Source organism: Tachysurus vachellii, chromosome 11, assembly GCF_030014155.1.
Source record: "Tachysurus vachellii isolate PV-2020 chromosome 11, HZAU_Pvac_v1, whole genome shotgun sequence".
NCBI classification, from domain to species: domain Eukaryota; kingdom Metazoa; phylum Chordata; class Actinopteri; order Siluriformes; family Bagridae; genus Tachysurus; species Tachysurus vachellii.
The window spans coordinates 18,040,509-18,068,252 of NC_083470.1; the positions used below are offsets into that span (position 1 = coordinate 18,040,509).

The 27,744-nt window shown below is 35.8% G+C and overlaps 1 protein-coding gene across 1 annotated transcript in view; it reads right to left on the minus strand.

Annotated features, from left to right (window-relative positions):
* si:dkey-11f4.7 (piezo-type mechanosensitive ion channel component 2) overlaps positions 1-27,429 on the minus strand; it is a 44,877-nt gene extending 17,448 nt beyond the window's left edge. The window contains exons 1-33 of the mRNA XM_060881346.1: positions 27,363-27,429; positions 26,499-26,712; positions 26,159-26,324; positions 24,206-24,307; positions 23,767-23,893; positions 23,350-23,513; positions 21,247-21,510; positions 19,367-19,472; positions 18,771-18,958; positions 17,331-17,479; positions 17,054-17,221; positions 16,826-16,867; positions 16,374-16,406; positions 16,158-16,261; positions 15,863-16,026; positions 14,048-14,224; positions 13,769-13,915; positions 12,509-12,709; positions 12,201-12,405; positions 11,477-11,578; positions 11,185-11,350; positions 10,321-10,564; positions 9,704-9,800; positions 8,953-9,112; positions 8,683-8,772; positions 8,132-8,232; positions 5,372-5,484; positions 5,164-5,272; positions 4,851-4,922; positions 4,058-4,224; positions 3,678-3,871; positions 1,322-1,501; positions 928-1,191 (exon numbers count right to left, since the gene is read on the minus strand). Of these exons, the coding sequence (XP_060737329.1) occupies positions 928-1,191; positions 1,322-1,501; positions 3,678-3,871; positions 4,058-4,224; positions 4,851-4,922; positions 5,164-5,272; positions 5,372-5,484; positions 8,132-8,232; positions 8,683-8,772; positions 8,953-9,112; positions 9,704-9,800; positions 10,321-10,564; positions 11,185-11,350; positions 11,477-11,578; positions 12,201-12,405; positions 12,509-12,709; positions 13,769-13,915; positions 14,048-14,224; positions 15,863-16,026; positions 16,158-16,261; positions 16,374-16,406; positions 16,826-16,867; positions 17,054-17,221; positions 17,331-17,479; positions 18,771-18,958; positions 19,367-19,472; positions 21,247-21,510; positions 23,350-23,513; positions 23,767-23,893; positions 24,206-24,307; positions 26,159-26,324; positions 26,499-26,712; positions 27,363-27,414 (4,832 nt within the window). The 5' untranslated portion in view covers positions 27,415-27,429. The remainder of the gene's footprint in view (positions 1-927; positions 1,192-1,321; positions 1,502-3,677; positions 3,872-4,057; positions 4,225-4,850; positions 4,923-5,163; positions 5,273-5,371; positions 5,485-8,131; positions 8,233-8,682; positions 8,773-8,952; positions 9,113-9,703; positions 9,801-10,320; positions 10,565-11,184; positions 11,351-11,476; positions 11,579-12,200; positions 12,406-12,508; positions 12,710-13,768; positions 13,916-14,047; positions 14,225-15,862; positions 16,027-16,157; positions 16,262-16,373; positions 16,407-16,825; positions 16,868-17,053; positions 17,222-17,330; positions 17,480-18,770; positions 18,959-19,366; positions 19,473-21,246; positions 21,511-23,349; positions 23,514-23,766; positions 23,894-24,205; positions 24,308-26,158; positions 26,325-26,498; positions 26,713-27,362) is intronic.
* Between the last annotated feature and the right edge of the window lie 315 nt (positions 27,430-27,744).

A 27,744-nucleotide genomic window follows, 5' to 3' on the forward strand; every position in this document is an offset into this window, starting at 1 on the left:
CTTTATGTAACTTCAGTTATTCTTGTGTCTTATGAATTCTAATAAACTTTCTGTCAGGACCACTTTGTCAAAAGAGAATTTATTAGATGATATGCATACAGTACAGTTAGTGTTGGCGGTATGGTTCTGTTCTGGGCAAGAATCCACGCTCCCGTCTATGCGCATGCATGGACAGAGTGGGGAGAGCAGCGACTAGAAAATAGAATAGACCTCCGTATAACAGAACCACTAATCATGCATAGTATTAGATATGCTCGCTTACGTGTTTTTGGAAAGTAATAAATGAATGAATGGATAAATAAATAATTAAATAATTAGAGAGAGAGGGGGAGAGAGAGAAAAAAATATGTGGAGATTTATGATGTAAACTGGTACAACGAACACGGGTTCCGTCATGGTGGAGTTGGGGTTGGAGGAGGGAGTTTAAATCGCGGCAGCAGCGAAGCGCTAGAGCGGCTCTATGAATGGGAATTTAAATGGTCGGGTAATATGGATGTCTTAACCGGATTGGTGCGCGTCGTGGACAGCTGATTAACAGCTGATGCACGCTTGAAGACGTGGCCTGCCAGAACTAACGCGATGCTTGATTAACATTTACCTCACAAACAACTCACTTTATTACTGATCATGAACTCTATTTCTTGCACAGGACTGTATATAAGGACTCAGTCATTTGTCTTGCAAAGTTACCAAACCATAGATGTAGTCACAGCTTCCTTTGTTTTGGATCTTGTATTGAAATACCTTATCTCTGTCTCATGTTTTAAATTTTTATTGTTTTGTCTGCAAGCTTGATTAATAAAGCTTTTTTTACCTGCATGTGCATCTTTATCTGTTTCTTGATAAATACTAGTTTGATTATAGTTTATATAATCAAAAATAATACTTTACATAATCAAATATAATAGCTGAATAGTTTGATCTCACTTGTTAAGCAGCAGTTCACTGGCAGTGAGAGCTCTGGTCTCCTGAGTAAGTGGATGAGGTTCTGAAATACTCTCGCTTTCCACCTCCATGACCAACGACTCCAGTGATGCTGACTTAAGCAATTCATATTTCTTCTCAAATTGCTCATCTTCTTGCTTGTCCTCCCTTTCTTCTCTCTCATCCTCTTTCCCATCCTGCCATTCACTGTTCATTTTGTCATCTGCTTCTTGATTCTCTTCCCATATAGTATGTGGCTCTTCGGTGCTTCAGAGAGAATGATAAGATAAGATGAAAGAATAATAGAATAATAATAGTAGTAAAAAACTAATATGAGAAATATTTATTAAACAACGTATACTCCGAAAATCTAGGAAATATCAATAGTAAATCCTACTCCAGCAGAAGGTCCGCTTGATCAAATGAAACTATGTCTACATTGGCCGATCTACAAAGTTTCTGACGTCGCTGTTCAGAGGAGAGTTCAGTTTTGGGAGACACTAAAGAGGTGGCATCATCAAGGTCATCATTGAGAGTTGGCTGCCGTGACATTAGCATGGTCTCATCAGTCTGACAGCTAAAAAAAACAAATGTAAAGAAACAGGAATAGAAAATATTTACAAATGAGACATTACTAGCTACGGTATATAATGAACTGTTTATTAATGTTTTAGTGTTATTTAATATTTTTTATCCTTAACAATTTTTTTTATGTAAAATAAATTTCATCTGGCCATGGTCTGGACTAAAGTGCTATCTTGAGCCACCTATCTAGTGTAACTTTCCAGTCTAGCATTCTATCTTGTACATAATGTGACTGAGTAATGAGCTAAACAGGATCTTCTATGGAACATTTTTAATGGGGCACAAGCACCAATAAAATTTTGTTGATAAATCATGGTCTGATGTGGTAGATTACAATAGATTTGTCTGAAAATAGACTTTCCTTTTCATTAACATTATCATTTAAATCATCTAAATTATTTAAAACAAGGCTGATTGTAAAGCCATTTTAAAATGCCCCAAAACCCCCTAGAAATTCTTCCTAAAATTAATTTTTATTGATCCTTTACCCTAGTAGAGACTACTCTCTAGAACTCCAATGGCCGTAACTATGTTTCAAAAAAATGTTTTTACAAAATTTGGTATATGTTTATAATTATCAGATATGTAATAATATTTTATCCAATTTAATTCCGTTTTGGGGTTTGTTACTATATGTTTCAGAAAGATCAGAACGTTTATCTACGGCATAGTACATAGTGCAATACTACCTGCAATGAAATGCTTGAAAAGCTTTTTAAAATATGGGTGTCACAAATAGAATCAAAATGGAACAAAAATTGACTAAAAATTATAAGAAAAAAATTATTTCTTATTCTAGAATAGAACTATATAGAAAGGGGAAAATATATACAAATACTGTATAATAACAGAATACAGATCAGTGGCAAAACAATATAACTATTATGAAAAAAAAAAACTGTGTGCAATTGTGTGTTATTATAGTGTAATTCACTGTATGAAATATGTGCTGTGCAATATCCAGTTGAGGTAGTGGATGTTGAAATAGTCAAAGTTCTAATTGCTATTTCATTAAAATTGATGTTTATAATAAATCTTTATAAAAAACAACTCCGAAGCAATCTGACCCAGGGGACCAACAAACTCACTCATTCTATGTAATGCAATTCCTGTCATGCATTATTATACAGGTGAGTTTGTTGGTCATGTGGGAAAATAATTTTAAGTCATTGTTTTATTTCCTTTTAGTTTTAGCATATTTGTGTGGATCATGTAGAAGCCCACTCAAGTTACAATGCTAGTTAAATTCAAACTTTACATTAGTCTTGTGGTTCGTGTATCTCATTAATATGAAAGGAAAGGGCAAGATAACTCAGGTTATCATCTGTCTCTTTGTGCCATTTGTCCCATTGTTCAAGGTGGCAATGGGTTTCAAGGTCTGAGTCAAGAAGGAATGCCAAGCATTAGAGGTGAACTTGTTGCTATGATAATGAAGGGGTCTAAGAAAGACTGTTATGTTAATGGGATTAAGGGTGGGTGAAAGTCCAGGATCTTGTGTGGGGCTGTTACAATCTTTCATGCTTTGATTGTCACCCGAGTGTTTTGTCTCTATCTGATGGGATTGCCCCTAAAATGTGTATATTTACAATGTATTACAACTTTAAGTCAGACTTGATGACTGCAGCGCCCGTGCCAGTACGCACAAGGATATCCAAATCTCCTGGTCTTCTCTGGAAAAAGTTTACAACAGTCCCTTGGGACAGACTGATGAATGACCACTATAAGCCAAACCCTGGAGGATAAATAACCACACTCTGACTAATGAGAGGACAGTTAACTCACATATCACTTGCATGAAAATCCTTTGGTATGCTTTAATATTTTACCACATAAAAATGAACCAAGTTGATGTGAAAATTCAACATTGTAATAATTGAAGTTCCCAGCTTCAGAAACAAGCAGAGATCCACAGGCCTAAAGATTTTTGTATCGTTTTAGATCTGTAGTTAAGGTTGGAAGTTTTGCTTAATGATGCCAGTCCTTCCCTTGAGTTCCATACTTATGGTTTTTAAGGCATGAAAGTAAAAAACTCACACTTGTGCAACTTTTTTTGTTTTATCCAGCAGGATTCCAGTCATTATGCACACACATTTCATCCAGATCTGTAACCTGTATTTGTTTCGATCAGAATAATTTGGTAACATTCCTAAGAAGCAAGACAAGGTCACCTGGATAGACTGCTGTTCCAGGAGAGTTTGGAATTGGCACTCCTTAGTTGGGCATAGCCATGAGGCATGATAGGCAATGGTGGTGGTGAGCTGGCGCTTGTAATTATCTCCTCATCCAACAGTGTTTGTGTGTTCTGTCTTGACAGGTGGTTCTGGTAATATTTATGAATACTTTCATGGGACACATCTTTACCCTAAAGACAGACACAGAGGGGAATAAAGAAAATGAATGAAGTGCAATTAGACTACTGTTTTACAAGAGTGTGTTACAGAAAAGCTGTATCTATATCGCTATCAAGCAATGACTGAAATCAATCTTTTATTTTTTTTTTTAAATATATTTATTAGCGTATTTTTTCAAAACGACATTAATCATGTACCTTGTTCTGTTGCTGGCTTAGCAGTGCCCTTTCCAAGCGTAACACCTTCGAGATATCCAAATTGTCCTTACAGAATGAGTTCAAAGCCGCAGTTATATCATCAATAAGTGACCAAATGAAGACCAAGCTAAACTTCAAACCATCAATAATCCGCTCGGATAGTTTAGCTGTGAGACAAAAATAAAAGAATATTTTATAATCACGCCATTTAAAAGAATCAGGCTTGTGCTTGACATTATAATCAAATTCTTCATTGCTTTTTTAACTACACTGATTAGACATAACTACTACATTAACTGAAACTACTGACAGGTGCTGTGTATGTTGTTACAATGGCACTTGTCAAGGGGTAGACAGTTATTTCTCGAAGTTGATGTGTTGGAAGCAGGTAAAATGGGCAAGTTTAAGTATCTATGCGACTTTGAAAAGAGGCAAATAGTGATAGACAACTGAGCCAGAGCATCTCCAATACAGCAGGTCATGGGCACCCAAGGCTCAATGTGCAATCCAACAGAATCAATACTTTAGCACAAACTGCAGTTAATGCTGGCTATGATAGAATAGTAACAAAACAAATAGTATATTAATAGGTCATAATATAATGCTGTTTTAATATTATAGCTGATCTGTGTATTTGAATTCCAAATGTCTTATATTCCTGTGATTGAAATATGCAGCTCAGGAAAAACTGCAAAAAGGGGTCAAATCGGCATAAGTTGCATACAGTAAAGACAGTTAGGCCTGAATACATTTCATTTCACAGAAAGTCTTTATGAGCCAAAACAAATGGTACCTTTCTCTTCCTCCTTTGGTTCAAGACTGGAATCTTCTATCTCACCATCACTTGACATGAAACTTTCTGTGCCTGTACATAACAATATGTTTTCAGATTTTTATTTATGCCAGTTACATAAAGTACAATATAGAATAATGCATTGAAAAAGAACATTTTAAAGAACTAATAAAAAGTACATTTTTAACTTATATACAATTTAAAGTAAAAGATCACCCTGACCAGAGCAAACACACATTTGCTAAAATACAATACATACTGTATAATAATCATATCAGAAAATCACACTGTATATGTGTTTATGTGACTGTACTCTGTTCATTGCACAGTTCTCTCTTCTCTTCTCTCATCAGTTGAACCTCCTCCTTCTTATGGGTCTTAAGAGCAGCCTTGGACCCTGCTGACCAAGCTTCATATGCCAACTATGAAGGCAAAATGAGGAGAAACATAATTTTTAATAATATAAATTTGTGTGTGGTCCTCTCTAGCTTCTAGTTCTGTTTCATACTGCTATTTCTAACCTGAAGAGCAGATTTCTTTTTCATCACAGATTCTTCTTCTATTTTGCTGTCCACTTCACCCTCCTCTTCTTCACTGTCACTTTCAAAGAGGCGATACCCACAGGTGTCCCAGACTATTCACACACACACACACACACACACACACACACACACACACACACACACACACACACACACACACACACCTTTCTTTGCATGTATGTTGAAGTGTGAAACACTTTTCATGGCTGCAGTAGGATTCCATTTGTGCTATTCTAAATGATCCTTTTATGATTTATTATTTTTAAAATAAAAAAAAAAGGTTTTTAAGGATGAGCAGGTATGCTTAAACTTTTCACTCATGGTGTCTGCAAATATGTAGGATCCTGTAATTATAAACTAAAAAGCTGATAAGTCAGCCAAATGTGTTTACTCACCAGAAGGGCGAGAGGTCCATGGTTTCCACCATTCCGTGTGATCACTTTCTTCTAGAAAATGGAAGGTTGTGAATGTTACAGTGTTTCTCTGGCTTAGTGGAAGATTGCCATAGTGAGGTCTATCTATATTAGTGTAGTTTGTGGCCCCACATACACTACATGGCCTGATCATGACCCCCATATGTGCTGGTTGAACATTCTGTTCCAGATTTATTCCATCCCATATTACTCATGGAATTAAAATTACTAATATGGAACTAATATTACTCATTAGATTAAAAAAAAAAAACAGGTCTGTGGCGATTTGCCCATTAAGAACATTAGTGAGGTCAGGCACTTGTGACGAATGAGGAGACCTGGGGCCAGTCAGCATTTTAGTTCATCTAACACAAAGGTGTTTAGTGGTGCTGAGGTCAAAACTCATGCATGTGAGTTTGTCCATACCAGGCATGGCAGTCCATGTCTTTATGGGTCAGATTTGCTGGAACAGAATTGGATCCCTTAGTTTCATTGAATAAAATCTTTTAAATGCTACAGCATACAAAGTCATCCTATACAATTTTGCACTTCAATGTCTGTGACAACAATCTGGGAAAGGCCCAGCTATGGATGAACACATACATTTGACCATATGATATACTGTGGGGAGCCTATAAATGGTCTTTTTTTTCCTATTCTATGTTCCTTCTCTAGCCACTGCAGTCAGCCAGTGTATCCAATGTGTACTGGTGATCATCCAATTTTGCTCACTCATTGAAAGGCATTTAATAACTCAATGCCCTCCTTTGACCTGTGCAAGTATGCTTGTGCAGGTACTTCCTTTACCCAATAGTGTGAACTGTCTTTAGACAGTGGAGCACCCTTATGATTCTTTACTCACACAAACTGCTGGTTGCTGTGCTACCAGCTGGCTGTCACGTCGATGTTATTTTGGAGAGCCCACTGAACACAGGGTTGGTCTGGGCACTTCCGCAAGAGCAGATAGGGTGAAAGGTTTATTCATATTTTGTAAAACAAATGAGTTTGGCTGGAATATTTGAATTCTGTTCCAAAAACAAACACTACAGACAACTCACATCAGCTGATACCCAGTAAAAAGTTATAATCCAAAGATATTTTATATCTATTTTTGTAATTTTTTAAATGTCAAATTGTAAAAACTACCTAAAACCAAGTCTACATCCCAAAGCATAATCACCTTCTAGATAAGGATGCTGTGGGGTGTAGGCTTGCTGTCCCAGCCTGACAATTATAGAAGGCTTCATAATAAAATAACATACAAATCAAATCAGTTTCTATTGTAATTACTTAATAGAATTTCTGAGGAAACTTTAAATGTTCAGAAAGAGTTTCATGCAGGAGATTTTACTTAAAGTCCCATAATAAACCAAACACTTGGGTTCTTTTTTAAGTTCTAAAATTGCTTTTTTAAACTACTACTAGTTGCCACTAGTGTCTATATCAGTGGCATAGATCTCATGATGTTTTTTGCTTTTACTACTGCTACACTTTAAAAAACTCTTAGAGCTTAGGCTTAGCTTCAGAAATTGGGTTAGGTATTTGTTTAGCTGTGTCAAATGGAAAATCCAATTTTAGTATTGCTAAATCATCCTTAATTTCACCCTGCAATACATACGAGTTGCATTACTGCATTATGTTTTGATTTCCAAAATGCTTTTATAGTTAACTGCATCAATCTCCAGGGGATTAGTAACAGCAAATAAGAATGTTCTTGGCTATACTAAGCACTTCAGTTTTTTCTGTATAAGTGCTGAACAGCCAATCCATCTACCTTTCTCTCTTCCTGCTGTGATACAACAAGGGAACTAACTTAAATAGAGGGCTCAGTCATTCTGTCTCCTTTTTTGCTTCACATCAGGCAACAATGCAGAGTCAGAGGACAGTAATGAGTAGTCAGCTGTATGGCCTATTTTGCTATCAGTATTATGGTATCTATATATAGGGTTTCATTATAGGTGCTGAACAGCCAAGCCCTCTGACTGTCAGCTGTATTGCCTTTTTCTCTCGGTATAACAAAATCCACCAAATCCAAATCCACCAGGGCTTAGCAGAACACAACTCAATCCAAGAGTCTGAGAAAGTTGGGAAAAAAATGAATGAATGCACTCCCTCTTCAGCAAGCCAAGAAAGGGAAAGTGGATGAACATGACAGAGCTGAAACCAATTATAAGCAACCCATTTGAGGCCACAATAATGATAACTAATAATGCCAGAAAACAATCAAATGAAAAATAAAAAGGGATCAGCTACTAGACCGGGAAATGTCCAAACATTAAGTATTTTATTTCAAATTGTTAGAGCACAGAAATGTAAATCGGATTACCTTTTTGCTCTGCATCACTTTTTTGTCCAGGCCCTTTTGTGTCCAGTGTTGTAGTAGCCTGTTCTGGTGGATTCTTTTGTTTTGACTTGATTTTCTCCATCCTAGAAAGAAAATAAATGTTAGATAACATTTTTAAAATGGGCTTTTAAGCAAAACACTAACCCATTGTACCCAGGACCTCTAATAGAATCCACTTTTCTAAGAAGGCTTGCTAATATTTCAGAAAAGATAAATTTGGAAATATTTTCTATTTTTGCTGTGGGGATTTGCCTAATCCAGTCCTAAAGCTTTGTAAGTTCGGGCACTGATTTGGGGACATCTGGTATGCTGTTTGCATTCCAATTTATCCCAAAGGTGTTCAGTGGGTTTGAGGTCAGGACTCTTGAGTGCAAATCACTTGAGTGATCACTCAACTGGCAAATATAGGCCTCACTTTGTGCAGATTATAGACATCATGTGCCACCAACTTTGTGGTGAATTTCAGAACTTACAGAACTTTCTCATCTCGTAGAAAGTAATACAACACCACACACACACACACACACACATACTGTTTTTTCAACAGCTCCACAGATTTCTTCTCTAACTCCAATCTAGCTGCCACACGTTTCTTAACTTTGGCTTCAAATAGTTCTGCACCCCTTAAACAGATGAAAACAACAGATTTTAGTTCGGATCAGTGTATTTTATTATACATGTACAGCAATCATAACATTAACCATACAATCAGCATATTGACTAAACTACTAAATGTGCCTTTTATAAATCAAATGTACAGAAAAAAATCTGTATATGTTCAGAAGACCGTGTCAGTTTCTTACCTGGATGCAAGAATTTTAGCAGCTTTAAGGTCTGATACAACATACAAGAAGTAGTAACTAAGAAATACTCTCCTCTGAACCAGTAGCACAGTAAAACAAACTGCATCCCATACAATACCAGCCTCTCCAACTGGCAGCTCGCAGTCATCATTATGTGAAGCTGCATGCACAAACAGATAAAGAATATATAGACATGCACACATCTTTATAAGTACATCTACATTTTCATATACATACAAAAGATGTTTGGTCTAAATGTTTTATGCAAAATTTAAGTAAAAGCCTTTAGATGAAAATAATTTAAGAATAATTAAAAAATAATACATTCACTTAAAACTGCTACTAATCATCTGTGTTCAGTCTGCTACTTTAAATAAACTATCAAATCAATGCAAAAATTGTAAGACTGATGTATGCAGCCGTGAACATTGTGTGAGCATGCAATGATATCTGAACAAATAAGGGAGGCCTGAGAACTTGTAAATAACCAAAAACTGTCACTATATGTTAACTTAAGACACCATTTTAATTATGAACAAATATGGTGATAACTCTTTACAAATTTACATACTTTATATACGTAAAATCCTTTACGTATATATAGTGCTCTTGTGTACTGTGCATCTTAATGTAGCATATGTTTTGTACATCTTAATGTGGCATATGTAAATATGTACTATATAAACACACAGCTTTGTTTATCATCATCTGCTTAAAGCTGCAGGACAAGACAAGGTTAATATTTACTTACGCACATCATAGCCTTTGATAGTACAGAACATACTGAAAGCCTGAATGAGCCAACAGGCTTTCTTTAAAAGACTGTCCAGATAACCACAGGATCCCAGCTAGACTCACACAGACACAGACAAAGACACACACAGACACAGACACACGAAGAGTGAATTAACACACTGGACAATAGAATTAGGCTAAAGAAAAAAAAAGGCTAAAGAATGTAATATAGTGCAACTTAACCCAAATTACATTAAACACACAGACTATTTACAGTATGTGTATAATTATGTATTATTAAATACTATATGGATTATTTATCTGGAAATTCCTATAAATAAATCTACTAAATTATGTCTGTAATTACTTTATGTAATTACGTACTCAAAATACAGTATAAAAAGGCATACATCCAGTGTTGCTGCACTATGTTACTTATTCAACCACAAAATGAAGCAACTTGGCATGTAACATTTGATAAAAATACATTTCTTTCATTTTCAACATCTTGTTAACAGTTTTTTTGCGTCTGTTTCTTTGTCACTGTTTCCCCAGTGGTGATTGTTGAATGATGCATCATTTTTTCTCATTTTGATTGTTGAATTTAATTTTATTATTTGCATGCATACTTACAGAGATAAAGTTTTTCATACAAATCACCACACAGGTGTACGCAATAAGGCAGTCCCACAGTCTGAGTATGTAGCATACAGGCTGCAGTAGCACTGTGTCTCCAAAAAGCATGAAATAGAAGCAGGCCACTAGATAGCCCAGGCAGAATATGTTGATACGTGTCGTGCCAGTGATGAAGACCAGGCATAAAACAAACCAGAAGAAGTAACTAAATACAAAGACCTTTGCCATGTCAAGATATGACCTGAAAACACAAACACGCACAAACACACACACACACAATAATACAGATTTAGTTTTATAATATGACCAGGAGTCATATATATAGCAAACATATAGCAAAGCTTTAGGATTTTCCTATCTTCCAACTCATACATAATTATCACTTATAAATATGTTTCTACGTCAGATGATCTTTTCTGTTTGCCTCATGCTCAGTAAGTCATCCTACCATTTTTCTGTCTGTTATTCTTCTTGTTTTCTCGTTTCCTGCTTCTGTCTGCCCTGAATTGCTCTGTTTGCTGATTGGTTGGATTATTGGACTGTTTGACTCTGATTACAGATTACCCTCTGGATTATTCAGCTCATGGACATTTTTCACTTCTCACAGGAGTTACCTGTATTTCTTCATACAGATTCTGTGTGTGGATTCATTATTGGCTTATTTTTGTGTGATTGAGAGATTATTCTGTAACCATGTTTTTGCTCAGCATCACTGTGCGGTAATAAAAAAAAATAAAGACAAAAGAAAAAAGAAAGTAAAAAATTTTTTTTTTGACGTTTTTGAGTTAGCTGCATAGGAGCAATGCCAAAAATATCACAAGCTCAAGTAGTATAAACCTTGTCAGACACACAAAAACACACCGGCAGTGCAGAAAATTGCCAACTGCTGTGTACTGGTTAAGAGAGCGAGAGTCTAATTTTCTGCTGATCTCCACATTGTCCCCTGCCACGAGTCTCACAGAGGCCTTATTCTCTTCTTCAAACACCTCCCACTGCAGAGAGGCTACCAACAACAGCAAGAAGTCATCTACAGAGAAAATAGAAAGCAAAAATAATGATAACATCTATGAAAGTGAATAACCCATGAGTAATAATAAGAATGAAAATATTTGATGTTAGTAAACTAAAATATTGTGTGTATGAACAGACTCACAAAATATGAAAGTGGGGTTAGGCTGCATGGCAAAATCTGGCAAATACAACCACTTTATCTGATTGGAGCTGAGAGCTTTAGAGCCTATCCTCCAAGCATAATCTGCAGCACAATGGATACATTATCGTCAGCATGTTAAATTATTGTCAGCAATTATTGCCATACACTGTAAGGCATTTCAAGATGGATCAATTTAGAAACAAGTTCGCCTCACTTTTTTTAAAAGGGGAGTAAGCTCATCTTGAAGATAACTTTTGTTGAACTGACAAGAAGTCAAGACAATTAATTATTTTAAGCTTTATTTTGGAAAACATATAACCTTGAGTTCATTATTCAAAACTTGTCTTGCCAATAGGAATTTACATAAATTAATGGGGAAATCATTTTTTACATTGTACTAATCGGAGAACTGGTTTTATAAAATAATACTATTTACTATAATTATTTTTTCTTTATTTCTTATTATTTATTTTATAATTTTGAGGGTTTGATTAACTGCAAAATGCAACTAACCAAATAATGCGTAAACAAAAGCTTCTAAAAATATCGAATACATTTCAGAAAAACAAATAAATAATTTTCCTATAAAGCGAGCTATGCTTGTATCCTTAATGCTATTTCAACCTAAAATAAAAGTTAGTTAAACATGACATATTATACTGTTCTGCAATTGCACTATACTGTGCATTAAAGAATGCTTCTTTACAAATATTATTTAGCGTACCAATACAGAGTGCAGGAGGCAGCCCGATACAGAGCAAATACTGAAGCACCATTAGGCTGGCAGTAAAGCAGCAGTATCTAGGCCAAACTTCACCAATAGCCTTCCTGCGACGGCGTCCCAAAACTGCTATCAGTGCAAATGAGTGAAGAAGTGCATAGAAATCCATCCTCTGGCCAATCACATTCACTGCCACTACAAATGATATCTTGAACAGAAACATGTGGGTTACAGATTAAACCCCCTTCCTCAACAGCAATGCCTGTAGAATTATTCATATAAACTGTAGAGTCACAAACAGTATGCTTTACCTCAAGGCCAAACTTGTAGAAAAAGTAATTGCAGAAATATTTGAGGCAGGGCAGGATGCCATGATCCAGGTGCTGCCATGTTACATTGTTAAAAACAGTGCCTTTGAGAGGAGGTTTTATGTTCAAATGGAGACAGTGGTAGAGCTGGTGCCGATGGACAGTCACATCAAACACAAGGAGGCCCAGTATTAATAAATGATTCTGTAGACACATACACAGTATAAAAACAGCATAAAACAAGGTTATACATTTTATATGCTCACCTAAATCATTCATGTGGTTATCTAATCAGTGATCGCATGGCAGCATACATCCAATCATGCAGATTAACTACACAAAGTAACTATTTCCATTAACTGAACACACATTTTATTTAGATAACACTCCATTCTGGATAAACTCTAGATACTGCTGTATGTGAAAATCCCAGAAGATATTAAATACTAATAATCTGGCACCACCAATCATGACAAGCATTACCCTGGTTGCATGTATCTGTAAGCTATCTGTATCAGTATGACTCTAAGTGCTCAGTAAGTATGCACTGGTGTTGTGGATAATCAATACAAACTAATGAGTATGATGAGCCAAAAACATGAGGGTATTTAAGTAAAATATGTGGTCCGGTTATATAAATGCCACACCTTATAAAAGGACTTGATAAGCAACCAGCTAATCATTGAACTGTGATAACAGTTACCTTTCGATGCTTTTTATGATTTGTTCATGGCTATAAATTTACTCAAAATTCCAAGGACCAATTTAAACCGGAAAGGGGATCGTGCATTTGCGGCAGTAGCACCTAGACTGTGGAATAGCTTACCCATGTACGTCAGGGATGCTGATTCAGTACACGTTTTTAAAATACAACTTAAGACATACATGTTTTCCATGGCATTCTTGTTCCAAGGTTTTCTTGTTGAAATATTTTTTATTATTACTGTTAATGTGTATATTGCTATTATTAAAATTTTATTTATTTCTTTTTTATACTTAGATGTTGTAAAGCACATTGGTCAACATGTGTTGTTTGAATAGTGCAATACAAATAAAGTTGACATTGACATAAATAAGTGCTTGTGTTTTGCTTCGTACTTGTGGTTTGTTACCACATTTGACTAGCACTATGGACTTCAAACTAAAGCTACGATAATTAGTTTTTTTTTATTATTAATGCACTAAACATTAAGGAACTGATTGTTTGTTTGTTCATTTATTTGTTTGTTTTCGAATACTGCACATTACTAATAAGTAACACACCTGTAGGCAAGGCAAAATGGCATCCCCACATTTTCTCAAACTGCCAATCCACATAGATGGATCTACAGGTTCAATATACAAAAGAGATTTCTGCAAAAGCTGTTCCACATTCCCATTGTACCAGGTCTGATTAGACATCAGCAAATCCTTAAAAGAAACAAGCAAGTGTATTTAATTATACAAAATTAAAGCATACAAAATGTACAGAGGTATACTCTAGTACTTTAATAATGGTGTGAAATAATCCTAGAGCAAGCTCACAGTGATGCAGAAACTCACAGTGGTGCAATTAACAGAAAACTCTGCTGGTTTGATGAATTTCAACTGATACATCATTTTACACACAACCATCACGCATGCCCAGACAGAGGATACAGTGGAGGCCATTGGCCGCAGTCTTGCATATGGGACAGCAAATGTCCATGATACCAGGAATACAAAATTCATCAGAGACACCTATATAACAAAGAGAGAAACACACTTACTGCTTCAAAGATGACAGAAGATTTTAAAAGTATGCAGTTCAATATTTATCCATCACTTATCCTCTACAGGGTCATGGGGAACATGGAGAATATCTCAGCAGACTCTGGGCAGAAGGTGGGGGACACCCTCAATTTAGGCTAACACTTGATCATCTATGGGCATAATTGCAAATACTCTCACACAACCATTCACACAATACATGCAATTAAGATACGGCAGTCATCCTACATTGTATGTCTTTAGACATGGGGAGGAAAACCAAAGGTAACTCCCAAAGCAAAGAACAAGCAAACTCCACAAGCACTGCAACAACTGGTTAAATACTAGAATAAAACACTTAATGGCAGAGAAGTGAGGCAAAAGTGCTAACCACTAAGCCATCACTATCCTTCATAGCTCAATATGTAAAAATCAAAGGCTATAAAATGGTGAAGGATCCAGAGTTTTAAGGGCAACCAAGAATCCTAAGACAGAGTGATGGACAGTCAACAAAACAGACAGAATCAAAATAGCTACTCACATTAAAAAGGATTAGAAATATCATCCAAATAGAGGCAGATTTTTCAATTACTCTAGATTAGATGAAGGGAGGACAATTTGTCTATGAATTTGAAAATAACCAATAAATTTAGAACATGTTTTTAATGCAAATAACTTATAATTAAATGTATAATTATAATTATGTGATGTATGAACTAGGAAGGTATACTGGATTCCTTTATAGTCATGGCCATCACTCTTTGAAGGCCTGCTGAAAGAAAATTTAACTTTCCAGCTAAGCTTCCTTTTATGGGGATCATGTTGTGAGTGAAATCAAAATATCATCAAGGACTCATTTATATATCACATCTCTTTTAATACTAATACTACTTATTATATACATAAAAAGGTTAAGTAACCATCGTAAGGCATCACTACATACTCATAATGAAAATACACACAGTTCTCACGCTTTTGTCTTCGGTAATATGCTTTATCCTATTCAGTCACACTGTGTATTAAGCATGAAACTGCCAGTGCATCTCAGGGCACCAGGACAGGCACACACATACATTAATTTACTATTTACTATATATGTTATATTTTCTCATCTTTAGCTAGAAGACATTTGACTTGCACTGGCACTACCAGTGAAACCATGGCAATATCCTACTAGTAACCAGCAGGGAGAACTTTGTGTGACGCATATTGAACAATTGCTCTCAGCATGAACACAGTCAAATAACAATAGTAGAGGTCTGGAAGCCTTAGAATTTAATTTAAATATATGCAAATGTGGAATAAGTAATAGTATTTTTCACGGCTAGTGTACACTGACCAACTTCACTGAATCTGCCTAGAGTTTGTTTTAATTGTGTTTTGATCTGCTTCACTTCTTCATGACAGGACAAATCATTTGTAGCCCCTGCAATACTGCATTTTATTATGCAAAACTATGCTTCTGAATTTATTCCAGCATATCAACAGGACATTAGTTCAAGATTTAGCCTTTCACATATCACATGCTTAAATGCTCTGAATCTAAAAATTTGTAAAATCTGAAAATTCTTATTTAAAACACCATGCTGTGGTGTAGCTAAGAGTTTGATGTGTATGTGTGTATCTTACCTCTTTTAGGCTAACCCAGATGATGCCTGCAGCAACAAGTTTGAGGCTATTCAGCTCCAGCAATCTCCAACAACACTCCTGACCCTTAGCCAACCACAGCAGGGCATGTAACATGAATAAGCTTATCCGATCCACCTTTAAAAACCATTTGTTCATTGTTGATTCTAAAATACACAGACACACATATGATCATCTCTCTGTTTTCAATGAGTGTTAGTAAACTAGTCTTTCACAGTGTTAAATCAAAGTGCATTATTAAGGATGCGTCACAAGAGGATCGTAACTAATTCCTTACCTTTTTCTTCTGTTTCTTCTTCCTCATCTTTAACTGATGTGGAATTAAGTTCTAAGCTGCCCAACAGATCATCCCCCTCTGCACTCATCTGCTCTTTTACCAGCCTGCCACAGAGCACATAGTCAGGATATTTATCCTATAAAATATTTGCAAATATTTGCTGCAAATATTATAGCTTAGCATTTAAACAATGAAACAGTAAAAACAAAGATTTACCGGTTTTGTAATTTTTTGATGTTTTCTTTTATCCTGAAATTAATAGAAAAATATTTCCAAAACAAGTATAACTACTATAAAGAATTAATAATAACAGAGTACCACATATGTTTCATATCACACATATTCTAAAACAATTTTACACAGACTGGCTCTTAAATTTGTCACATTTCCCTAAGTTTTTTTAGGTATACAAAATTATAGTTACATCAAATTTAGTCATTTTAAAATGGTCATTTTGACTTGAAAATGTTAAAATCTTGCAATGTATATGAGTTTACCTCCAGGCAGCACCTGTTTTTAATGAAGCACTTATTGTGAGTGAGGCAGCAACCAGATGACGTTCCACAAAGATTTAAGTTTTACTGATATTTTGTAGTTTTTGTTTGGTTTTGAATAATAATAATAATTAAACTTTAATAGAACAAGAACCTCCAGATTTGTGGACTTACATATCTGATATAATTTTCAGTGTCTCTCTCAGATCTTCTTCTCTGGAGTGAAATAAGGACAGAATCAAATCATGATCGTTGTATACATCTCTTAATTTCTGTGATATGAAAATAGATGAGGCCTTCAAGTATAAGGTCCCACATCACATGCAAATTAGATCACACTATTAGGGATAAGAGTAAATCCGAACATAATCTTTAAGATTGTAAGAGAAGTATTTAACTCACGTGGAAGTACCATCACACACAGGAACATTCTGTAGGTCAGTAAGAGTGAGAAAATCACAGTTAAAGTAGTGCAATTGTAGGATGCAGGCCAGTAAGAAGGCAGCAGGAAGCAAAATCTGTGCAAATAACTCTACAGTGTCAAATTGCTCCAGACCAAGATCTCGAAGTCTGAAAGAAATAAGTTGAACACATTTTTCAGGTATGAATTATTTGTTTTAAACAGAAACATTGATTCAGCACTACAGGATTATGGTTAACAGTGTGTTGTTGCACTTACCCCTCTTCTGACATGCCTATGATTTGACGAAACAGGCCTGAAACAGTCTTAAACTGGTACATGTAAATTAGAATCAAAACCAGCATGGAATATCCAACCACAACAGCCCAGAAGTACTTCAGAACGTGCCGCCATACATCATACTGGACCTAAATAGGAGAATATGGCATTATAGTGCTGATTCTGTTCTGTTACTGTAACCTGATATCCCTAGTCGCAAGCTGGGACATGGTGTTGTGATGCTGTTACCATCCCAAAGTTAATTATTTTCGATTGGCTCATTCGGACAATTTTATTTCTCTTAATCCATATAATAAACAGTAATTCTCTCAATTTTTCTTGACGTTAATAAGAAACAGTGCAGCTTGTTAGTAAGAAACCAAAAAGCACAACTTCTTCAACCTTTCCCTGTGAAGGATTAAAGGAACAGCTTTACTTCTGTCTGCCACAGAATTTAATACATATTTAAAACATCTGTAAATATTAAATAGTATTAAAATGTCTCCTTACAGAAAACTTCACAATAACAATTTTCTTTTTAATTTTTTAAATAACAACAATTTGTAATCTGTTTTGATTGCCTGAAATATTTTCTATACAAGCCATTAAATGTCATTACTGAAACAGTGGCATATCATGTATAATAAAAATATGATAATGTTGTCACTATTGTTCAAGCCATGCTCTCTCACTTGCCCACATTCGGTAACTGCTAGATCAAGGTAGATCTACATTCCCTGTCCACTGACCATGAGGCAGGAATACACTCCAGCTGAGACACCAGTCCATCACAGTGCAGCATGCACATACTTCCACACACTCAATCAATAGGAATAGGAAAGAATAGGAAATATCTCAGCCAATCCATCTACCGGCATGTTTAGGAGGAAACCAGAGAACCAGACAAACATAAGGAGAACCAGAGCCAGGTTGTTATGACATGATGAACAACATTTGACCAACAGATTAATGAATATGTGCTATAGTCACATATTCAACATACATGCAATTGAATGGATGGTAGGTTTAATGGCTCACCACTGTTTTGGAGTTTATTCCTACACTAAGGCCATATGAGCATTGTCATATCCCAGTAACCACTAACCAAAGCAATAAAGACAACCTAGTAATTCAGAGACAAACAACAGGCAAGTGTTTGTTACCTATGAGCAAAGACAAGTAGAAATGATCAGAAAAGCACATTAGAATAGCAAAATAACTGCACTTATTAGATACACTGGGAGCTGAGCAGGCAAACACAGCAAGGCACTGAGAAAATTCAGCCAGGAGTGAATCTAACTTAGAGTGAACCTCATACATTTATTGATTATGCATATGCAAGTCTCTAAAGTGGGGGGTCCATTCAAAACTTCTGAACGTGTCAAAAGTGTCTAAAGTTTCTTATGTATTTGCAACTAAGAAATGTAAAGGAAGACTCACCTGGTAGAGAACCACGCAGAAGAGGAACAAACAGATGTAAAGGATTTTGTAGACAACCACTTTCCCAGAGAAACTGATGACAAAAAACATGGAGCAGCAGCAGACAATCCAGTACTTCACCAAAAGGCCTCTAAGAAATGCTCCTATTCTATTCACCATGCTGGAGGATTCAGTTTTATCAGCTATGCCTAAACACAAACACAAATCCGTTTTAGAGATATAGCACCGGCAACAAGGCTTGAGAAGAAATTATAACTAAGATTTTAACAATGCAAGTCACCAGTTGCTGTACTATGAAGTCACCAGTATGTATTTCTACTATTGGTTGCTATAATAAAATTAACCGGTGGGTGGGGAAAATAGTTTTCTGTCCACTAAAAAGTTTTCTGATTAGTGGGATGTGGTCATGTGACATTCTAGGGCACATTACACAATTGGAGTATTGTGCTCATTTTGGGATAACAATGAATATCAATATACTAAAACATTTCTATATACTTCGATGCAGAATAAACAAGTTGTTTCTTACATATTTTTTCACCTGTTTTAATGCACCCTACGTTCTAATAATATTTCTGAAGAAAAAAGATTCATACTTGTACTTTTGACCTCATGGAGACTCTCTTCTTTCAGCTGTTGCTCTTCTTGTTTCTCAATTAACTGTTGTCGTAGCAACATCCAGAAACTAAATGAATAAATCATCTTCAAAAATGGAAGAAACTAGTGTTAATGCCGTTAAAACCTAATGCATACAAACAAATTATGAAATTTGTCCATCATTTTTGTTCTCAAACCAAATATCCAGAACATATTTCATTTATGTATCACAACACCTCTGTCCTCAAACACATTTTGCATTTCAAGGTACTGTTTAGCAGCTCTCATTTAAAGGAATGCAACCAACAATACACAACATGACTTCTTCCCTTGAACCAGATCTATATCAGACTGGTTGTCATAGTCCTCATCTGAGCAAGTGCTGTGTTCTCACTTTGCCTAAACACACTAGGGCTTCATTTTTACATTACTTCATTTTAAATAATTACATACAATTCCAATTCTGATTGGGCCACCCTTAGCAGCAAGAACTGCAATCAAGCATTTGTGATAACTTACAATGAGTCTGTTACAGCACTGTGGAGGAATTTTGGTCCACTCATCTTTCCAGAATTGTTGTAATTCTGCCACATTGGAGGGTTTTCGAGCATGAACCGCCTTTTTAAGGTCATGCCACAGCATCTCAATTGGATTCAGGTCAGGACTTTGACTAGGCCACTCCACTAGCCACAAGACATGGCGTGTTTTGGATCATTGTCCTGCTGCAGAACCCAAGTTTGCTTCAGCTTGAGGTCACGAACAGATGGCCGCACATTGTCCTTCAGGATTTTTTGGTAGACAGCAGCTTCCATGCTTCCATTTATCACAGCAACTATTCCAGGTCCTGAAGCAGCAAAACAGCCCCAGACCATCACACTACCACCACCATATTTTACTGTTGGTATGATGCTCTATTTCTGATATGCAATATTACTTTTACATTAGATGTAATGGGACACACACCTTTCAAAAAGTTAAACTTTTGTCTCATCAGTCCACAGTATTTTCCCAAAAGACTTGGGGATCATCAAGATGTTTTCTGGCAAAACTTAGACAAGCCTTTATGTTCTTTTTGCTCATCAGTGGTTTTCGTCTTGGAACTCTGCCATGCAGGCCAATTTTGCCCAGCCTCTTTCTTATGGTGGTGTCATGAACACTGATTTTAACTGACCTTACCTGCACTTCTTTGGATGTTGTTGTGGGGTCTTTTGTGACATCCTGAATGAGTCTTTGCTGCGCTTTTGGGGTAATTTTGATCGGCCAGCCACTCCAGGGAAGGTTCACCACTGTTTCATTTTTTTGACATTTGTGGATAATGGCTCTCACTGTGGTTCGCTGGCGTCCCAAAGCTTTAGATATGGCTTTATAACATTTTCCAGATTGATAGATCTCAATTACATACTTTCTCATTTATTCCTGAATTTCTGCGGATCTTGGCATGATGTGTAGCTTTTGAGGATCTTTTGGTCTACTTCACTTTGTCAGTCAGGTCTTATTTAAGTGATTTCTTGATTGCGAACAGGTGTGGCAGTAATCAGGCCTGGGTGTGGCTAGAGAAATTGAACTCAGGTGTGATAAACCACAGTTATGGTATGTTTTAATGGGGGGCAAACACTTTTTCACATGGGGCCATGTAGGTTTGGATTTTGTTTTCCCTTAATAATAAAAACCTTCATTTAAAAACTGCATGTTGTGTTTACTTGTGTTGTCTTTGACTATTATTTACATTTGTTTGATCTGAAACATTAATGTTTGACAAACCTGCAAAACAATAAAAAATCAGGAAGAGGGCAAACACTTTTTCACACCACTGTATATAAATCTGTTTAAATTTATATTTTTAACCCACTCTGTGCTGGTATTTTAGACTGTAATTTACCTTTGCTCCCAGGTGAAGACAAGGTGTTTGATAAGTGTAGAGATCAAAATCAACCAGAACAGCTTTGGGGAGAGCAGGAAAAAGCTCACTGTGATGGAGACGGAAAGCACTAATAAAGCCAGCCACTAACAGCAGTGTGCAATAAACAGCAAGAAACGGAGCACTGATCATGGTGTACTCCCGCCGGTGCCTTGACATCCAGATAACACAGGACCATATCAACAAGGCAAATGTGAGCCAGGAATTGTAAGTGATGCTCCATATCTGCACACACACACACACACACACACACACACACAGAAATGTTGCAATATATGATATATGCCATTTTGTTTTTTTTTAATTAAATACATACTTCTACACAAAACTGTTATAATAAAATGTGAACTGAAAATTTAAAGGTGAGGGAAAAAAGCAAAAAAAACATAAAATAGTAACAATGGCTATAAATAATTCTTAAATCATTATTCTTATTATATTATTACATAATTTGCATTTATGTACATGAAAATATACACTGCTCAAACAAATTAAAGGAACACTTAGCAAACACATCAGATCTCAAAGGGGAAACTAAATCCAGACGAGCATGGAGGCCAATCAGTGGTATCAATTCCTTCATCCTCCAGATGAAGACTGCTCTAGTCTGACAATGGGTCCAAGGATTTCATCCCAATACCTAAAGGCAGTCAGTGTGCCATTGTATAGCCTTTAGAGTTCTGTGTTTTTCTTAGGCAGCATAGCATAGAAGGCAGCATAGCATTCTTCATGGCCTTTCATGTCTCACATGTGCTCAGTGTGAATCTGCTCGCATCTTTGAAAAGCACAGGGCACCAGTGGCAGTCCTGTCAATTCTGATGTTATATATCAAACTCCACAGTGCCGGGCAGTGAGCACAGGGCCCACTAGTGGACGTTGGGTCCTCAGGAACCCCTATCAAGACTGTTTATGATTGTTTGCTCCGAGACATTCGCACCAGTGGCCTACTGGGGGTAATTTTGTAGGGCTGTGGCAGTGCTTATCCTGCTCCTCCTTGCACAAAGGAGCAGATACTGTCCTGGTGATGTGTTAAGGACTTTCTACAGCCCTGTCCAGATTTTCAAGAGTAGTTGCCTCAAGGTATTGCCTCATGCAACCAGTAGAGACACTGACCCTAGCCAAATGCAAAATGAATCAGAAAAACAATCAGAAATGATGAGGAGGGAAAAATGTCAGTGGCCTCTACCTGTAAAACCATTCCTGGTTTGGGTATTGTCTTAATGTTACCCCTCTAATCAAGCAGCTGAAACTGATTAACAACCCCCTCTGCTACTTAACAGACCAGATCAATATCCCTTAACTGACTTGATGCTATGATTAAAAAGTGTTCCTTTAATTTTTTTGAGAACTGTATTTTGGCAACACAAAATATAATACAAAAAACTATTATTATTATTATTATTATTATTATTATTATTATTATTATTATTATTATTATTATTATTATTATTTTGTTGTTGTCTAATCACCAATCAATGAAAAAGAATAATCCAAGATTAGTTAGTTAGCCACCCTAAATTATGACATCTACTAAATGCTGTAAACATCATACATCAATCTTCTTGCCAGTACAATTAAAATCAAGACATTTTATATTTAGTGTGTGTGCCCTGCGATGGGTCGGCACATCCCGGCCAGGGTGTATCCTGCCTTGATGCCCGATGACGCCTGAGATAGGCACAGACTCCCCGTGACCCGAGGTAGTTCGGATAAGCGGTAGAAAATGAGTGAGTGAGTGAGTGAGTGAGTGAGTGAGTGAGTGAGTAAATAGTTTAGAAAAACTTTAGCTAAGTTTAGATTACAGAAACATTTTTACTTTACTAAAAGATTGAATTTGGTTCACTGTTTGTTTGTTTTTAACCAGTGGTGCAGAGTATGAAATTAGCAACCAGTATGCTAAATTACACTAAATATATAAAGGAAAAAAAAAAAACAAAGAAAAAATTTAAAAGAAAAAGAAAATATGACTATAAAATTTTGTGTTATCTTTTACGATAATTTTCTGAAAAAGAAATTGACAGACATATGCAAAAACACACTATATACACATGAATGGAGTGTTACCATCATAATGATAAGCGCAATAATGTAGCTCTGTCTCATAATAGACAGACAAATCAGAGTGAAGGCACTCGCTTTAGAAGTAGAAAATGGCTCTTCGTCAGTTAGTGCTTCCGTTACTCCATCTCCAGTAGCACAGCTCACATCTCCTTGTTCTTCTGCAGCATCTGAAAACAAGTGAAAAGTTTGTTATTTTGTAAATATTATTGGCAATAATAATAATAATAATAATAATAATAATAATAACTATTCTTATTCTTATTATTAATATTCTTATTATTAATATTATTATTATTATTATTATTATTATTATTATTATTATTATTATTATTATTATTATTGTTGTTATTATTTCTTTTGTATTTTTTATTATAAATAGTATTCAAATAAATTAAATGACAAATGGTTTAGACATAGTACCATAAGAGCAATCATGCTGGATGTACATTGGTAGGGAACGACACTGTAGATAGTCAGCATCTGATAGAAGTGGGTCCAGCCCAGAAGGATTATTGTTCTGCCAACTGTTGTTTAGCATCATAATATGCTAGGAAGAATTAAAAAAAAAAGAAGACATTTTTAAGCCTGTTGTGATTATAACCGTGTGTGTGTGTGTAATGCTATTCATTTTCTGTAGCACTTATCCTTGTCCTATAATTGTACATAATTATATTTTATGTTTCACTAATTTTAATTGTTTCAATTTTAGAAAGTAGCATTAATGGCATTAATGAAAAATGTAAGACCTTTCCCACAATAAAACCTGCTTACTTTTATTACTTTCAATTATTGTGTGTGTGTGTGTGTGTGTGTGTGTGTGTGTGTGTGTGTGTGTGTGTGTGTGTGTGTGTTACATTACATCTGTCATTCCAGATGAAAGGTAGTCACCATCAGCTATTTTTGGGAAACTAGACAGAATGCTTGATTCTTTTGAAGGACGTTCAAGCTCTTCTTCATCATCCTTAAAGAAAAATACTATAATCAGCTTTTTTATAAACAATCAAATAAGGAACCCATGTATGCATTTCTGTGAAATAAACATTCAGATGTAGTGGTAAAAGTCGCATTTGTCTGAATAACAAATGTCTTCGGTTCAAGCCATTTTTATTGCAAACTCAAAGTCAAAATTAATTGTCATTTCAAAATCATTTTGGAGAAAATCAAAGAGAGAATAATGTTGCCTGCATAAGTATTAAGGTTCAGCAAGCTTCAGATAGAAAATATAAGTGACTAATAATTGGCCTTCACCCAGGGGCGGTTCTAGGATTTAATCTTTAGGGGGGCTTAGCCCTCAGTGAGAATTAAAAACAAGAAGATTTTTATATTATATATTGTATGACTACATAGTAAGCCAAAAGTTATGGTATTATTTAAAATGGCAAAAGTGGACACCATAATCTTATGCATGATGTAATGTTGCCAGTCTTGAATCAAATCAGTTCATGTATGTGTGCTTTCTCTACAAACAGTGTGTCCATTGAATGCAGTTAGAGCTGGAGGCTATTGCTTTTATAAACAATAAAAATTATGTTAAAATGCAGGACATGTCGTCGAAGGGAAAGAAAATTATTTATCAGTTTGATCCAAGAGCGATTTTTTTACTTTGCTTTTACGCGCAAAAAATTATACTTTTAGTTTTAGGGTGGCTGAGATCAAAGACAGGGGGGCTGGAGCCACCCTAAAGAAGGCCTAGAACCGCCCCTGCCTTCACCTGTAAAATATTAAAACAAAAATGAGTTCTGTTGAACAGTGATTGAAGAGATGGTCAGTCTAAAGTTACAGCATGAAAATGAACATTCTAATTAAGTAAAAGTGTCACATATTGCAAGCACTATCTAGACAAGTTCTTTTCTCAAAACTCAAAAGCAAGACAGAGACTGGTGAGGGAGGCTACAATGTGGCCAACAGTTACTCTGACTGATTTACAGAGTACAGTGGCTGAGGGTGACATAAGGGTCTACCAAATAAACATTTCAGGAGCTTAGCATAATTGAGAAGTGTATGCAAACATGATTAAAATTAAAAATTGCTCAAGAAGAGCTATATGAAAGCATGAATGTGACACGGGAAGATATATTGGTATCATCAAACCCAGACAAAATACTTTAATTTTGCAAATTTCAAAGTATAATGAGTGGTGGAAACCTAATGTAGACCTCACCTTGAATTACAGTACACCATCCCTACACTGAAACATGGTGGTGGCAGCATCATGCTCTAGGGGACACTTTACATCTTCAGAAACTGTGCTTCTTGTTAAAATTGTAAAGTGAAACACAAGGCTAAAGCAAAGCAGGTATGTTGCAAAACATCATGTCCTGATCTTAATACAATCAAGAATTGTGGTAGGGTTTGCAAATTGCAGTCAACAAACCACATCCAACCACCCTGAAGAACCTGGAGCAAATATACCATGAAGAATAGTTAAAAATCACTCATTCAGTGTGCAAAGCTGGTAGGTACTTACCCCAACACACTAAAAGCTGTTCTTTCAGCTTATCAATGGTTTACCATGTCTGAAAGGGTTAAATATTTATGCAAACAGCACTTTTCACCCTGTTCACCCTGGGGTATATATATCTGGGGTATATATTTCTCCAGAGGTCAAAAGGGCAAAAAGACATTAGCACAAGATTGAACTTATGGTGAACTTGTGGTCAGTGTTCCATAGAATTGATTGAATATGTTTGTCCATAAATAAGTGATGTCTATATCCTCATGTCCTCCATTAGAAATGAGTTTGCAACTATTCATTAATTGTCTTTGCCTGTTACGTTGTATATTTCTCCTACTTTTTTTAAAAATGAAGTACCTCTCTAGCTGTTACAGCCCATTTTTGTAGAAGAGCCACAAGTGTGTAGTAGAGTACTAGGAGTAACAGCGGGTTTATTATCATAGGCCAGCTCATATCTGGATGCAGGCCCAGACTATATGGCTCTGATGAGTTTGTGTGGATAAAGGCGGTCATGCCAAATAACCTAAGAAAGAAAGAGAGACGGAAAAGAGAAAAGGAAAGAAGGAAGGAAGGAAGGAAAGAAGGAAGGAAGACTATTTACAATAACAAATGGGTGATTCCAATTTTTCATTATCCATATTTATAATTCACTTATAGGTAGATACTGTACATTGACTTTCTTCTGATGCCATAGTACCTTGCATAAATGTCCTCAGGAGGTATGAGATGCTGAAACAGAGGTAGCTGATAGAGGTAGAGAACCAGGATGTGTCCACCACTAAATATACTCATCATTATACACAATGTGCTGAAATGGAGCAGGTCAATAGAGAAGCCTAGTATCCAACACCACACAAGGCACAGGAAGCACCCGAAATATAATGCTGATGTCAAGGAAGGTAGCGCTATACCTGTTTAAATAAAGACAATAAAAACAATACCAGAATTTGTTAAGGGGCAGCAGATATTGAGGCATCATGTCCTGATCTTAATACAAGATCTGTATGTGTGCTAAGGATGTAACCTAATGTGAATACATTATTCAAATTTTAAATAAATGTAAATGCAGATATAGGTTGAGTGTTACAAAATATTAATTAAGATATAAGTTATTATAAAAGTTGCATTTAGGTTTTTTGTTTTTTTTGTTGGTGGTGTTTTTTTGTTTGTTTGTTTGTCTTCATTACTGCTCTTAATAAGCTACTTCACGTATAGTATATTCACAGACCTTTACATGTAATCCACAATAATAATTGAATTTTACGCAAATAAACCGGGTCAAAGAATTGTATTAAATTCTTAATACTGTGTGTTGTTACCTGGATGATTAACAATTTTAATTTTTTTTCTGATAGTTGTTCTATCAAATGAGTAACCTGTTTGTCCTGAGCAGTGCTATTCAGAAAATTTTCCTGGACTATAAGCAGATCTCAGTAAGTATTTCTACCTCTGAAGCTTTTGTTTTTTAAGCACCACACTCACTCTTTGTTTAACTCTGAATACAAATACAGCAACAGATACAGATACTATAATTGTATTATTATATAATTGTGTGTATTACCTGCAAGCCCCAGCAGGACAGTGACTACTACTTTTCCAGCAGTGTTCATCATAGTCGAGAGCAGTAGTCTTAGACCAGCTGCGAAAACAATTAGTTTCTGCACAAACTGAGGGGTTTCTGGGGGTGCTTTAATCTGTCCTGTACTCTCTGTAGATGAAGCCTCACTCTCTTCTTCATACTCTGAGTCAGATGTTTCGGATGCTTCCTAAAGAACCGATGTAAAATTCTTAGTTTAAAAAAATCTAATAAAAAATGAACAGTTGAAGTTAAAAGTTTACATAATAATGTACAACTCAGCCAAATATATGCAAACATACAATTTCTGACATTTAGGCTATTAGTTACTATTTTCTCATTCCACCACCTTTAACCCTTTTTACCA